This window comes from Felis catus, chromosome D1, assembly GCF_018350175.1.
Source record: "Felis catus isolate Fca126 chromosome D1, F.catus_Fca126_mat1.0, whole genome shotgun sequence".
NCBI lineage: Eukaryota > Metazoa > Chordata > Mammalia > Carnivora > Felidae > Felis > Felis catus.
The window spans coordinates 81,539,166-81,554,503 of record NC_058377.1 but is presented as its reverse complement, the minus strand read 5'-3'; the positions used below and the strand labels follow the sequence as shown (position 1 = coordinate 81,554,503).

The 15,338-nt window shown below is 35.7% G+C and overlaps 1 protein-coding gene and 1 long non-coding RNA gene across 2 annotated transcripts in view; one reads left to right on the top strand and one right to left on the bottom strand.

Moving 5' to 3' along the window:
- LOC123380551 overlaps nt 1-14,165 on the top strand; it is a 28,600-nt gene extending 14,435 nt beyond the window's left edge. The window contains exon 3 of the long non-coding RNA XR_006586458.1: nt 3,192-14,165. This is a non-coding gene — a long non-coding RNA (uncharacterized LOC123380551). The remainder of the gene's footprint in view (nt 1-3,191) is intronic.
- LOC101081669 (spliceosome-associated protein CWC15 homolog) lies at nt 2,462-3,330 on the bottom strand. The gene is made up of 2 exons (XM_045039070.1): nt 3,314-3,330; nt 2,462-3,230 (listed from the first exon to the last, which is right to left on the bottom strand). Exon 2 carries the CDS (start codon nt 3,220-3,222, stop codon nt 2,578-2,580), a length of 645 nt encoding a protein of 214 aa, XP_044895005.1. The 5' UTR covers nt 3,223-3,230; nt 3,314-3,330; the 3' UTR covers nt 2,462-2,577.
- Nucleotides 14,166-15,338: the final 1,173 nt, after the last annotated feature.

The window sequence follows — 15,338 nt, the reverse complement described above, 5'->3', positions numbered from 1 at the left end:
TATAGTTGAGTATGTTGATGCTTATGTGGTTATACAATGCTACACATGTAATAAAATTGCATAGGACTATACACACATATACACACACAAGTTCATGTATAATTATTGAAATCTGAATAAGCTCTATGGATTGTAGCAATGCCAATTTCTTAGTTTTATACAAAGTGAGTGTTCATGGGAATTTGCATACATTTCTTTTCAACCTCCTTTGGATTTATGATTATATATATAATATATATTTATTTAATATATTTAATTAATTTATTTATTTAATATATTTAATTAATTTATTTCATTAATATATATATTTAATATTTATTTATTTTTGAGAGAGAGAGACAGAATGTGAGCAAAGGAGGGGCCGAGAGAGAGGGAGACACAGAATCTTAAGCAGGCTCCAGCCTCTGAGCTGTCAGCAAAGATCCTGACGTGGGGCTCGAACTCACGAACATGAGATCATGACCTGAGCCGATGTCAGTCACTTAACTGCCTGAGCAACCCAGGGACCACAAAGATTTATAATTATTTTAAAATGATAAGTTCTGAAACCATTTTATTGTAAAATTTGATTTTCTTTTCCATAATGCTTATGCTTAATTTCCTTGACTACGCCTAACACATATTATTTTTTTCCAATATTTAGAGCTTTATTGTTTTGTTTTTCACATTTAGTTCTATGACCTGTCTGGATTCAGAGAGGTTTTTGTCCAGCATTATTGAGGCATCATTAACAAACTCAAACTCAAACTCAAAGGAATGGAAAATAGAATGGCTGTAGGATAGGGGACATGGGGAGAGGTTGGTAAAAGAATACAACCTTTCAGTTATAAGATGAATATGTTCTGATGATTTAATATATAGCATGATGACTATAGTTAATAATACTGTATTATATACTTGAAATTTGCTGAGAGAGTAGACCTTAAACAGTCCCATAAAAAAGAAAAGGTAACAATGTAAGGTGATAGACATGTTAATTAACTTACTTATGGGAATCATTTCACAATAAGTATGTATACCAAATCATCAAGTTGAACACAGTCTTCTTTTGGTATGAAGAATAGAAAACAAACAAATTGTATATTATCAGGCATATAATATTTTACTTTTATATTTAGTTATTAGTATAAAACCAATACATTTTATAAGAAAAATAATTTCAGATAGTGTAGAAGAGTAGAGTAAGATCTCTATTTCCTCAGGAATGTCATTCATTGCCCCAAGAAAACACACTATAAACAAATTTTTATTAATTATTGAGAATCTAGTTTGCATGGTTTTATAAGTTTGTACAATCCATGGTAAGCAGGGCAATTTATCTCTGCTTGGAAACAGAAAATTAACAGTACACAAATTGATCAGTAAATAAGATAATTCCAGATCATGAAAAAGATATAGAGAAAACAGGGCAACATGAAAAGCAATATGTAGGCCAGGAGAGAAGCAGCATTAAATAGACTGGTCAAGGAGGGCTTCTTCCAGATGACATTTGACCAGGAACTGAATGACAAAAGGAGCTAAGTAGATGAAGATTTGGGATAAGATCTGTTTCAGGCAAAGAGAACAGGTAGTACAAAGGCTTGAGGTGGCATTCAATCTGGCATGTTCTAGGAACAGGAAGAAGTTCACACAGCTAGAATATACTGAAGGGTGGGTTTGGGACATGAGGCTCAAAAAGGAACAAATGACAAAACCATGTAGCTCCTTGTACACATGGCAAGCAATGTGGATTATTATAAGTGAAATGGAAACCTTCTAGAGGATTTCAAACAGGAAGATGACATAATGTGATTTTAACTGTTAAAAGATCAATTTGGTTACTGCATGAAGAATGGGTAATAGTGGAAACAGAGAGGCAAGTTAAGAGCCCAATAATAAAAGTAATGGTAACTTGGACCAGAGAGATAATAGCCATAAAATTATTGTAATACTCCAGGCAAGAAATAATGAAGACTAAGTTTAGGGCAGAAACAGTGGTGACAGAGAGGTGGACTTTAGCTGAAGATGGATGTAATAAGTTGAATCAATTGTACTTTTGACTAATTAGATGTGGAAATGGGGTAAGATAATGAAGAAGTTAAGCTATCAGGTAACTTGTGTAGGTAGTTGAATGGAAGAGATTACTAACCGTTGTAAAAAATAAGAAGAGCATGTTGGTATCTGAGAAGGCTGATTAACAGTTCCGTTTTGGATATATGGAGTTTAAGGTACCTTAGGACAAGCAGATGAAGTTGTATGGTAGGCAGTTGGATCTGAAGTTCAGGAAAAGACAAAGATTGGAAATACTAATTTTAAAAACATTAGCATATTAATGTAAAAGCATAACTGTGGGTCTAAGAAAAGGCCAACTGGCCTTAATACTGTATCATGTGTACACTGAAGATGAATGGTGATAGTTAGGTGATACTTAAATTTGGTCTCACTTCAACTATGGGTGATATATATACACTCTTACATTCTCATTCACATCTTGTTTTTTTTTTTGTTTACATTTTACAGTCTTTAATTAAGCACATAAAACTGTACTATTTAATATATTTCTCCATGAACTTTTTGTGAAATTCAGATCGCAGTGTATCATTTCCAAATCTTTTGTCTTTCTTCTGATTCATCTACACCTTTTGCACAGTTCTTGAAAACAACATCATCATCCCACCTTCTTTTAACTTTGAAGTTGGCCTGAGGCTGGGATGGGCCAGTGAGATTAAGGAGAGGGTTTCCACTCAATATGTTTTCCATACGTATTCTTTCTTCTTCAGCTTTTTGTTCTTGTTCCTTCCTGGCCTGCTCTTCAGTTCTTTCTTTTTTAATTTTTTCTAGCTCTGCAAGAAGAGCTGCAGTATCATCATCATCACTCTCCTCTTCAAAATCTTCATCTTCATCTTCCTCATCTGTTAGAGGATCATCTGCATCAAGGTTGGCAGCAGGAATCTGGTCTAACCGAGGTTTCTTGGACACTGATGAGGAGGTTGTATGTTCTCGTGTTGGACGATCTCTATTTTTTTCTCTGGCGGCAGCTCGCTCTCTCTCCTCCAGCTCTCTCCTGAAGTCACGGTTGCGAACCTCTTCAGGGGCATTCTGAGTGGTTTGTGTATATTTTATCTTTGTATGAGAAGGTAGGTCTCTACTTGAATACTGCTTTGAGAGTTGGCTCAAATCACCTTCTCCTTTTCTTCTCCCCCCTCTTGCAGGTTCAAAAGTTGGCCTAGCTGCTGTTGTCATCTTTTATGCTGCTACCCTCCTGCCGCTCACGTCGGCCGGGGTCTAATGCTGCAGCTTCCGGAAATCATACAGACACCATTACGACTGGTACCTCCCAGGAGCCTCTGCCTCATTCACATCTTTTAAAGTTACCATGGACATAAGACTAGCAGCCTTTTGTAATCAAAATGCCAAGAAAATTCTGAACTTTCTTAGGAAAGTAATGAGGACAAAGAAAAAATATGATTTTTTCCTCAGGAAAAACTATGCTGCATGGACAACTGGAATATTGTATGTAGACTAATTGATGACATCTTTAGGATATTGGGAGATGAATGGATTCTAAAGAAAGTCTTATTCTAAAAATATATCTTGACTATTATTGGAAGACAAGGAAAATTAGGCTCAGAGATCAATGGGCTGAACCAAAATTACATAACAAGAAAATGATAGTGTGGAGAGTAAGATCCAAATCTCCTGGTTCCTTACTTACAGCTTTTAAAAATATATATATAAATCATATAAAACGGCTGGAGCAAAAGGCTGGAAAATCTAGCTTATAAGTTCAGGATAAAATAATTAGACTTCTTCTAGTTTGGAACAACCTAAACTAAGAGGTAATGGCCAAGATTATGAAATAATATTGGGTTTGATAGGATAGGATCAGATACTGGACTGTGGGGCATAAACTACTACCAAAGGGAATGTTGTGAACAAAGGAATATATAACTAGTCAAATTTCCTTTACAGCTGTTCCCACATCCCTGTTTTCTACTGCAGTGTCTTATCCTTCTAGTTCCTGATACTCAACCTGTCATGCAACATGAATCTTGACATGTCCCAGAGTCATTTCCTGTTTTGGGCTTTACTATTGACCTAAGACTTTAGTCTCAGAATAGGGACCAAAGATTTTACTGGCTTGCCTAGATTGACTTTTCAGAACCTCTGGATTCTTCATTATCTCCAAATTCTATCCTCAATAGTAAAGGTCAAACATTAAGTTTCAAAATTCTAAGATACAGGGGACAAAAGGGTACTCTGTGAAACCCAGAAAAGATCAATTTAGGTCAATTTAAAGACCTTGCAAATTTTATTTGCTTTATCATTATTCATGTTATAGAAAGCAATTTTTGTACATTACCGTGAAGACACAGTAAGATACTAAGTGACTTCATGTAGCTTTACTTAAATAGCTCTGCATGAACAATCACAAGGAATAAAAGTAAAAGAAAAAAATTAAGATGAATAATTCTAGAAGAATTGCTATGTGCCAGTCACCATGCAAATCACTTTCATATACATCATCTAATTTAGTGTCAGCAAATATATAAAAACATTACTATTCTTACTTTATTAATGAGGAAACTGAGGCTCGAAAGTTAAGTGACTAGTCTGAGATCTACAGCAAGTTATTCCTAAATGATGCAGGAAACAGAATATCTGGAAGGATCCAGAACAGAGTGGAGTTGGATGAATGATGTAAAGAAGAGAAGGCCAACAAATAACCTAAATATAACAGTATGAGGATATACAGACACTAGTGCTCAGATGTTCTCCATATTTGTTGATGTCAGAAAAGGGAAATTAGCTAAGTTTAACTTAGGATACTAGTGTCCAATAGAAGGCTGGATTTGCTAGCAGATAGGTCTGCAAGATACTAGAATGAGTAACTAAGAGATGTTGTAAACTCTTTACATTCTCTCAAAGGAGTTACTTTAAATAATTTTTAGAATGCTTTCTTTATTTATGAGGGAGAGAGAGAAAGAGACAGCATGAGTGGGGGGAAGGACAGAGTGTGTGTGTGTGGGAACACAGAGGAACCAAAGCTGGCTCTACACTAATGTCAGTGACTGTGGGCTCAAACTCACAAACCGTGAGATCACGACCTGAGCTGAAGTCAGACGCTCAATTGACTGTGCCACCTAGGTGCCCCATCAAAAGGAGTTACTTTAGATGTTCATCTTTTTTCAGAAGAGAAGATATTTTACACATGTGATTATATGGAATATATGGATGTTCATTCAACAAACAATTTTTTTTAATAATATGCTAGCTGCTATGCTCAGTAGGTCTGTGGATAGATTGTTGAACATGACAGATTGGGCCTCAGTCCTCCCATCAGATAATTCAATAAGCAGTAATCATGAAGGGTGCAGGGAAACAAGTGGGGTGCTGAGGGAGTATCTGATCTAGCCTACTTTTAATCAGGGTATGCTTCCAAAAAAAGTTCTGTCTAAACTGAGACCTGAAGGATGAATATTATCCAGGAAGAGAAGAGCAGAAGTATTTCAGAATTAAAACCAAGTGCAACGTGGGAATTGTGTGGCTTCTCACAAACCCTTCCAGGGGTGGAATTTCGTAAATCAGTCAATTGCTTAGGTCCCTCATGTTGTCATAATGTTCCTGAAATCACTGCCTTCTTTATGGTTTCTGGGTAAGCCACTGACACACTCTAAGTTTCCCATGTGATGAGTGAGAATCTGGGGAGTGTCCCTCCAGTGTGCAATGTGGAGCTGACGTAAACCCACGGGAGCGAGTGATGAAATGGGCAACTCGGGGTGTGGACTCAGATGGCCTGGGTACAAGGACTGGCTGTGCCAGATACTAACTTGATGATCCGAGAAAAAAAATCCCTAAAACTCAGTAGCCAAAGAACAGTGACATGAAGATGAGCAGAGACGGAATGCTATTCCCTGACAACAAAAATGAGGAATTTCATTCCAGCTAAGAGGAAAATGTATTCCTTTAAATTGTTTTCAAACTTTATTGGCATCCCACTCCCCTGGGCTTGTTAAAACAGATTGTTGCGCCCCATCCCCAGAGGTGCCAATCCAGGAGGTCTAGGGTGTTAATTCTGGAGCATTACCATTTCTACCAAGTTCCCTGGTACACTGATGCTGCTGGTTCAGGGATTACACCTTAAGAACCGCCTTTGTAGAAAATGTTGCCCATTAACCAATCTTCAGCTTGTTGCTTACTAAACCAGCAAATCCAACTATTTCTTCAGTTCCCATTAGCTCTTCCTCTCAGGTAACCTCAACTACCAACAGAAAATGCTGCAGTGTGAAGTTACAAGCAAGCACATTGTTAACCATTTTAAAATGCCAACCTCTATTCTAAGAGGCTATTTTGGCTGAGGTCTTCCATTTGGTCATTTTTAGAGTAAAATAAGTAATGGAATATACCATCAGAAGCTCCAAAGGAGTTAAAACTACTACTGAGTACAAGTGCTTATTTTCATTAAGAGCAAGGACGTCACTTAGGATTATTTTCTTGAGACTTTAAATGCCAACAAATGCAGCCGTATTTGAAAGGGTATCTTATCCCCACCTTGGCTGCTTTTTAATGTCATATGGCAATTTCCACTTTCCACAAGGTGAGCATTCACAAGCCTACATTTCTTCACTAAATTACTTTTTCTTTCTTGCACTTGTTTTTTCTTCCATCCTGGAAGAGTGACTCCCAAAAAGAGTTACTTTTCAGATGACACCATTAAAAAGTATGGGCATAAAAATCAAAACCTTAGGCATAAATCATCAATTGTTAATTCTCCATTTGAAACAAGTATATTCTCAACATCAGTACAATCCATGTTGATGCAACGTAGCGTTAGGATAACATCAATGAATGTAGGAAAGGACTGGGTCTGAAACCACAGTATCTTCATCCTTGCCTTTTCTAGTAGCTTCAAGTTGACCTGCATCCTCCTAAAATTTGGAAGATGTGACTGATGACCACACATCAGAGAGAGGATCAGTTGAGAGATATAGACATAGCTTGACATGTACTATGTAGAAGAAGGTTATCTCATTGTACTCAGGAGGCCTTGAAGCATTTTTACAGGCCATGTAGGCAGATTTGGAACTCTAACTCAGTACCCCAGGCTCCTAATCATACTGCCTTCTGAGTTTCTTAAGTGTCTCTCAATACTTATTTCAATGTCTTTTGCTCTGCTTAACACCATTTTCCAGGGCTTTCCTCTTTTTCCTGCCTTGCCCCACCTAATAATGTGATTACCTTTAATAACTGCTTCAAAACTTCAAAGGTTTTCAACCATTTTTATAGGGAACTCACAAAATTTAACAGCTTTCAAGACCTAGTAAAATTAATCTTTATTGGCCTGTAAGCCCTACGTAGAGCTTTCCTAAACTGTGCCTGTCAGCAAATCAGTCTCTTACTTCAGATCATATCTGACTTGAACCTGCAACTATCTACTTTCCCATTCTTCCATTCTCAGTGCCCAACAGCCACCAGGGTTTCTAGACTTCTCTTCTGCTATAATAAACAGTGCACACTGTCTCTTGTCTCCAGGAGATAAGACCGCATGCTTCAACAACAAACTGTAACTGTTATTCGAAGTGACTGTTCAAAGTGAGAAACTCTTCATCATGGACAAGGGGGAAGATGAAGAAAACATTCCAAGGATTAAAGAAGACCTCAGCCCAGAGCAGGAGGACTAATATTATAGCAAAGACTATTTTCAGTGTGACTTGATTAACCACTGAAGAGAGGAGCAAGTTTGGAGAGGAGCATAGTAATTCCTTAGTGCTTAGTTAATTTGAGACCTCTAACAACTCCCAGAGTCATGGTGGGTCACATCCATTTTAATAGAAGTTTTTCCACTCACCTAGCTTCTTCTTCCCTATATTCACCTTGGGGTACACATCATGCAGACATTGCTCTGATGGAATTAAATGCCATATTTAGTGGTCAGTTAAGTCCACCATACGCACTCACAAAGAGTGATATTCTAATAAATATTTTTTTAGTATACTTGACACACAATGTTACATTAGTTTCAAGTGTATAGCATTAGTGATTCAACAAGTCTATACTTCATGCTGCGCTCACCACCAGTGTAGTTACCATCTGTCCCAATACATCACTATTACAATATCATTGACTACATTCCTTATGCTGTGCCTTTTGGCCTTGTGACTTATTTATTCCATAACTGGAAGCCTGTATCTCCCACTCTCTTTCACCCGTTTTGCCCATTCCCCCACCCCTAATCAATAAATCCTGATAATGTAATTTACTTATTATCGTAATAGCCTTGGGTATCCTTAAAGTTTATTCATTTATCTTTTAGTAATCTGTATACCCAATGTGGGGCTCGAACTCACAACCCCAAGATCAAGAGTCACATGCTCTTCTGACTGAGCCCGAGAGGAGCCAGAGAGGTGCCCTTATCTTAATAACAGCTTAAAATCAGTAGTAAATCAGTAACAAACAAAAACTTCTGGCCTTATTTATGGGAAAACCTGAAATAAGTGTAACAATGAACAATTTACAAAGTTTGTCTTGCATATGCTACTCTAATTGATGTCCATTACAATCTAACACATGAGAAGAGATTATTACTCCCATTTTAAAGATAGGAAAGTTTTAATGAGTTACCCAAGCTCACACATTTAGTTCATGACAGGTAAAGGTATTAAAAACATGTGTCTTTTTTTGAGCTTTTATGCTTACAATATGTACAAAACTATTAGAAGCATGAAGCTAAAATGGCTATATTCTCTTGGTTTCCATAACAATATAATATCTTTTTTTCTTCTTTTTAATTTGATATTTTTTTAATTTGATATTGTCTTCTCTGTATCTTTACCACTTCATCATCCTGTGCTCAACTACTAAATATTGGAATTCCTCAGAGTTCAGGCTTACCCTGTATTCCCACCTCCCCTCGCACTGTGTGAATTACTTCATCCGTTCACGTGGATTTAAAACTCTATCTCTATGCCAACAATACATGAGTACGTTATTTCTACAATATTCTTCTGAGTCAAGATGCAACTCTGTTCTTAAAACTCTACATGGTAGTGCAAGTTTAATGGGCCAAACGTTGATCTCAACAGGTCTTAATTCTGTCCGCTTCCCAACATTCTCACCATTAATGTAGTCTAAATCAGCAATAGCAGCTCTTTTCAACTTGCTCCCTTGAGTCTAATTAAATGAATGTATATATATTGTCTTTTAAATGTCTTTTAATGTCTTTTAAACATGGAAATTAGATCATGTCACTTATACTCTGCTTATGATCTTTTGATGGCTTCCTTTCAGCTGCTAGAAGACAAATTATTGACATAATTTATAAGGTCCTTCTCTTATTAGCTATCATCCAAATCTTATCTCATGGCTCTTCCCTCCCTCCTTCACTCTACTTCTGCACATTGGCCTTCCCTCAGTTGCTCTAATGTGTCAGCCTCTTTAATGCCTCAGAGCCTTTCTGCGTGCTCCCTTCCTGTGTTGCCCAGTCACTCACATCTCATCATTCTTCAGTTTGCAGCTTAAGTGTCATTTACGCAGAATGGGCTGACTCTCCCGATTTAAATTAAGTCCTTATTTTATACACTTTCAAGCATCCTATTCTTATCTTTACTAGTACTTATCACAGTTTTAAATTATTTAAGTCTTAATGTGATTATCTGTTTATTTAAAAAAAATCTTAGTAAGCTATAACATTCATGGAAGCTCATGGGCTCTCCTCTGCACAGTATTCCTGGTGGAATATATATTGATATTATTTATAATTGAACAAATAAGTTGAACAAGATTTTATAACTTATTTAATACTGAGCTGGAAGTCAAAACCCTTAGTATCTAGTTCTTATCTTGAAGCCAACAGGCCCTATGATCTCTCTTCCTCTCTGGGTGCTGTGGTTTCCTCATGTGCATAAAGAAAAGGTGAGAGTCTTTGTTTTCTAAATTTCATCTCATCTATAAACTTCCCTATATCTATTGCACAGGCAAAAATACATCTAGTAACCATGATTGGGGCCTCAGAACACATTGAATAGGTCTCCAAGAGAAGGGAAAACGTTACTTATTTGTACCATCATGACATTTATCCCAGTTGTGTTGCTATTTTTGCATATTTAGAAGCAAATTTAGGATTGTATCTTCTGACTCTGCCTTGCTCTTTTGCAAGAAATTTTAATGAGATAAAGTTACACTTATTAATCACAAACTGGATTTGTGTGTGTGTGTGTGTGTGTGTGTGTGTGTGTGTGTGAGATACTTTGTGAGGGTGTGATGTCCTCTAGGTCTCCACTTCAAAGGGCATCTTGGCCCAATAGGATAAATTTCATTCAGAGATTTAAGTTTATCATCAATCTAGTCTATGTCTTCCTTTCTTTGTATGTAAAGTCACTGGCCATCAAGTTAATTGAGATCATAAAAATTATAAAATAATCCAAATGCTTATTTTGTAAGCCATTAGTGATCCCAGCAAGGAGGAATCTGTCATGTTGATTTTTTTATTAGACTCTGTCTGGAAGACAATACAATGAAACAGACATCCTCATCTTTATAAGTACATATTCAAACAAGTCAACACCACTCAGAAGACAAAACACTCCTTCCAAATTACCAGTGTTTATCTTCCACTGTGTTTCCATTCCTACATATGGTATCTTCTCTCCGACCCAAATCTTGCTTTTTTTTAAAAAAATTTTTTTATTATAGATCACAGATGTTGGGCTAGTAGGTTTATAAACTAGTCCTTACTTCTGGCTTTAAAATCAGTTCCACATTTATAGGACACTTTTGGAATCGTGTATGAACTCAAATATTTATGATTGCTGCTAACCTCAGAATTAAATGTTGCCTTCCCCTTAGAGCACGAGGAAGCATTTTTTCATTAGATCCTGGAAACTAACTGGCTCAACTCCCCAAGAAGCTTGGGATCATTTATCCTAGAATTATCTGGTAGTTGAGAAAACTAACATAGACATTGGGAAAGCCAGCCTTCCCAAAGAAAGAGTAATGAGCAATGAATGGCATGCCTCTGATTCTGTAACTGAGCCATTTAGGCTTATCTCCAAAAGTTTAAGTTACATACAAGATATTTTTCCTCTGTGTTTAGGACCTGGGTAAAGGAGTAGGTGTCTTTTCACCTGTGTTGGAATAGTTTCAGAATAAGACGTGTATGGTGAGTTTTTACGGACTGTGTGTGACTTCCATTTATTGTATTGTCTTGCTACATTTCCTTTATAAAGATTTTTTGTTGTTGTTGTTGTTGTTTGGTTTTTGGCTTTTGGTTTTTTTTTTTTTTAACCAGCAAGGTATAGGCTAAAAAGCATGTATTTTGAAGCCAGGTAGAACATGTACAGATATCGGTACTCCCACTCTCTGCTCTAAGCCTTAATGTTCTTATTCATGTGTTGACAGTGCTGCCTAACTTACCACGATGTTGTAAGATTGAAAGAAGGATGTTCTAAATGCCATGCCTTGGAAAGGCATAAGGTGATGTTCAGCGGTTGCTAGTTAGAAAGCTTTCTTCCAAAAACAGTTAATTTAAGTTTGGGCACTTAAATGAATAAACTTAGTGGAGTAGAAAATTGAAAAAAAAATGCCATGCCTTAGAATATAATAAATGTTTACTAACTAGCATTACTATCAACATAGCTATTATATATGGCTTCCAGAAAATCATGGTTCAATAGTGTGTGTGTAGAGTGAGGAGAAATGAGGGGTGTTTCACCAACTATTGGGTTATTATTCTTGGTTGAGAACTTAAGTGCTTTCACATCTGCTATGTCATCTCTTTCAACTACTTTTCTCATGTACTTGGAATAAATGATATGCCTGTGGACCCACAACTAGTAAAGTAGTAGAGCCAGGAATTAACCAAGACTTCTCAGGTCTGGAGACCGAATGTGAATAAGCACCACTCAGTGCACCAGGGCATGCTTTCATACAATTCACAGGGCCAAATTAGAGCCAAGAGTTGTCTGACTGATAAAGTTTGCACAGACAATAAATAATTGACATAAACCTATCTTAAAATTTTTGCAAAAAATACATGTATTACTGCAGGTGAAAAGAAATTAAAAAAGAAATTGATAATACATAAATTTCACACTTAGCTTTCATGGTAAATATATAAGTTTTTCTTTTAAAAATCTTAAATTCCAGGGGCACCTGGGTGGCTCAGTAGGTTGAGTGTCCGACTTTGGTTCGGGTTCAGCTCGTGGTTCTGAGCTTCGCGTTGGGCTCTGTGCTGACAGCTCGGAGCCTGGAGCCTGCTTCAGATTCTGTGTCTCCCTCTCTCTGCCCCTAACCCACTTGCATTCTGTCTCCATCTCTCTCAGAAATAAATGAACATTAAAAAATTTTTAAATCTTAAATTTGATATGTACTAAGAAGCAGTATGGCATAATAATACTTGTTGGTGTAGATTCTGAAGCCCAACTGCTGAGTGAGTGTCCTGACACCAGCTTGGCCAAGTTACTTAGGATCTCTGTGTTTCAGCTTCCTCACCTATAAAATAGAGCTAATAATACCTACCTGACAGGTGGTTTGGAGAATTAAATGAATTATGCTACCCTTAGACATTACTTAAGCAAGTTCTGGCCCATTGTAAGACCTCAATAAATGCTAACTGAGGTTGTAATGGGAATATTACCAGAATGCTTTGGATACACAAAAGACGGAATTTTTTTTCTTCCTTGAAAGGTCAAAAAGGCTTTTTCTCCTCTTGAATGCTCTTCCTTCACCTTTTCTCTGCCTGCCCACTCACTTTTGTCCCTCAAAATCCACTCAGATGTCATTTTTTTCTGCAGAGCCTTCTGATCTCCCTGTCTCTCTTCTTTACCAGAAGGAATCACTTTATTCTTTATGCTACTTCTGGATTCTGTATCTCACCACCATCCATTGAATGGTTTTTATTTGCTTTACCTTTCATTCTCAGCTTTGGTGAAAATGCTACTTTGCACTGAATATTTAAGATTATCTTTTGAACATTCTAGGAACTTAGAGTATAATAAAGAAAAAATACAGAGGAAAAGGACAGATGAATCACAAAAAGAAAGAATACACAAAGAAAGAAATGGTTATTTTTTTCAGTAAATGAATTTAAGAAAGCTGGATAACCATTTTGAAAAAAATTGAGAATCTCACATCACAACTTAAAGTAAAATAAACCTCATTATGAATTTAAGAATGTAATATTTGTACTGAAAAATAAAATGCAAGTAAATATCTTATTAGGAGCTCAGGAACAAAATTTTTCTAAGTTTACAACAAAGGAAGAAACTTTTAAATTGCAATTGTTAGAATAATAGGTATAATTTCTATATAGCAAGAAAAGATGAAAAAACTATATGAAAGATGTGAGCTGGAAAGATATTTTTAACAAATACAATAAAATGAGCATTAATAACATTGACTTACAATAAACGATTTAAAATAAATAAGAACAGACAAACTCATGTACAAAATCAATAAATAACATATTAAAGTTTTTAAAATAATAAATATTAATCTCTAATAAAGGTATTTAATCAAGTGTGTAATCAAATGTATAAAATTTATCCACATTGAGATGTCAGTTTAAAAGAATTTAAATGAGTATCTTGTTTTTTGTGGTTTTTTTTTAAAGAGTAAAGTTCATCTTTGGCATGAGTATGGCCAAACAGGTCTTCCACAAATTGTAAATGGGGATGTAAATTGATACATCTTTTTGGACAATAATTTGATAATAGTTTAAGAAAATTTTTCGAAAATGTTCATTCACCTTGAGGCATCACCTTCACTTCTAGAACTTATACTAAGGAAATAATCAGATTTGTGTCAAAATATGAATGTACAAGGACAACAGCACAGCATTCTCTTTATGGTGCTGTCATCCATAAGCAACTTTAGTATAAATTCTAGAGTACCCATATATTTGTTTGTGTTCATCTACATGCCAATAAATACAGACCTTAATGGCTTTTAATGGCTGCTAACAAAGTATTGCAAATTTTAAAAGCTGTTATGAAAATATCTCATTTATTATGATCAAATGTTAGTAAGAAATTTATATATATATGTTGGGGTAGAAGAAGGGAGTTTGTATAGAAGTGTGAAAAGGTACATAAAGATTATGTGTATAGTGGTATTGTGATTTTTATCTTCTTCTCTTTATGTGTATATAAGACCGTGTTGTCTAGAATAAATTTGCAGTGCATTTATAACTGGAACATGTCATTATTATGAAAAAAGGACAATATTGCCCAATAACCAAATGGATTTATACACACATGCACACACACAAACACACACACACACACACACACACACACACACACACACACTTCTGTAGTTTCCAATGGCATTAACTAAATACTTGGAAACGGTCATTTAAAGGCCTCCCCCTGTGTAATTAGAAACACAGCTGCCCAGGCTTGCACAAAAATAATTCTAGACTCCAGATTATGTTTTCCTATTTTCTGTCTCTTCTTAATTTTCTAACGTCTAAAAACACCCCAAAACACCATGAATTATTAGATCATGAAAAAATTACCAGGGGGAATGGACCATTTTTAAAATCTTCATTTTTTATAAATAATTTGTTTTAGGACCTCAACATTCAAAACACTCATGATTTACAGTTTAGAATGCCAGATCTATTTCCCATGGAATGCCAGATACATTTTCCAGATGTGTTGTTTATGAGGCTAGATTATTTATCACAGGTGTCAGGATTTTTTTCCTCTTTAAAATTCTCTAATTAGCCCAAGAGGAAAGAGGAAACGTGTGTAATTCATTTGAGAAACAGGATATAGAAGCAACATAAGCTGCTCAGTTTTAGGACAGATTTTCTATAAGCTGCCAGTAATTGACACTTAACATTAACACGTATCATATAAACAAATAATAGTAGAGATCTAGCTGCTATTGAGACAACATCTTTACCTTTATTTACAGTGTTCATCCAGTACTATCCTTTTAATATTTATGTCATGTGTCTCCTCTATTTTTTTGCTGGAAAACAACTTTCTGTTCCTCACTAGTAATTTTCCTTTAGATAATGATGTTGATTTTGTTACTGTGGCTCATGGTAATGACAACCACCACCATTAAAACAATCACAATATTTATTAAATACTTATTTTAGGAGAAACACAGCAATTCTATCATATTTTTTCCATTTTAAAGATAAGGATACTTCCTGATAAAAAATGTCTAGGTAATAATTAGTGGAGATAGAAATCAAGCTTGATAGAAATCAAGTTTGTCTAATCCTGGTTTAACCCTGATGTGATCCTGTTGTCTTTGCCAATGCATTCTGGAATGGAGAAAACATATTTATTTTAAGCAAAAATACAATGTAAATGTAAAACGCCTTTTTGTACCTATAAATTGTA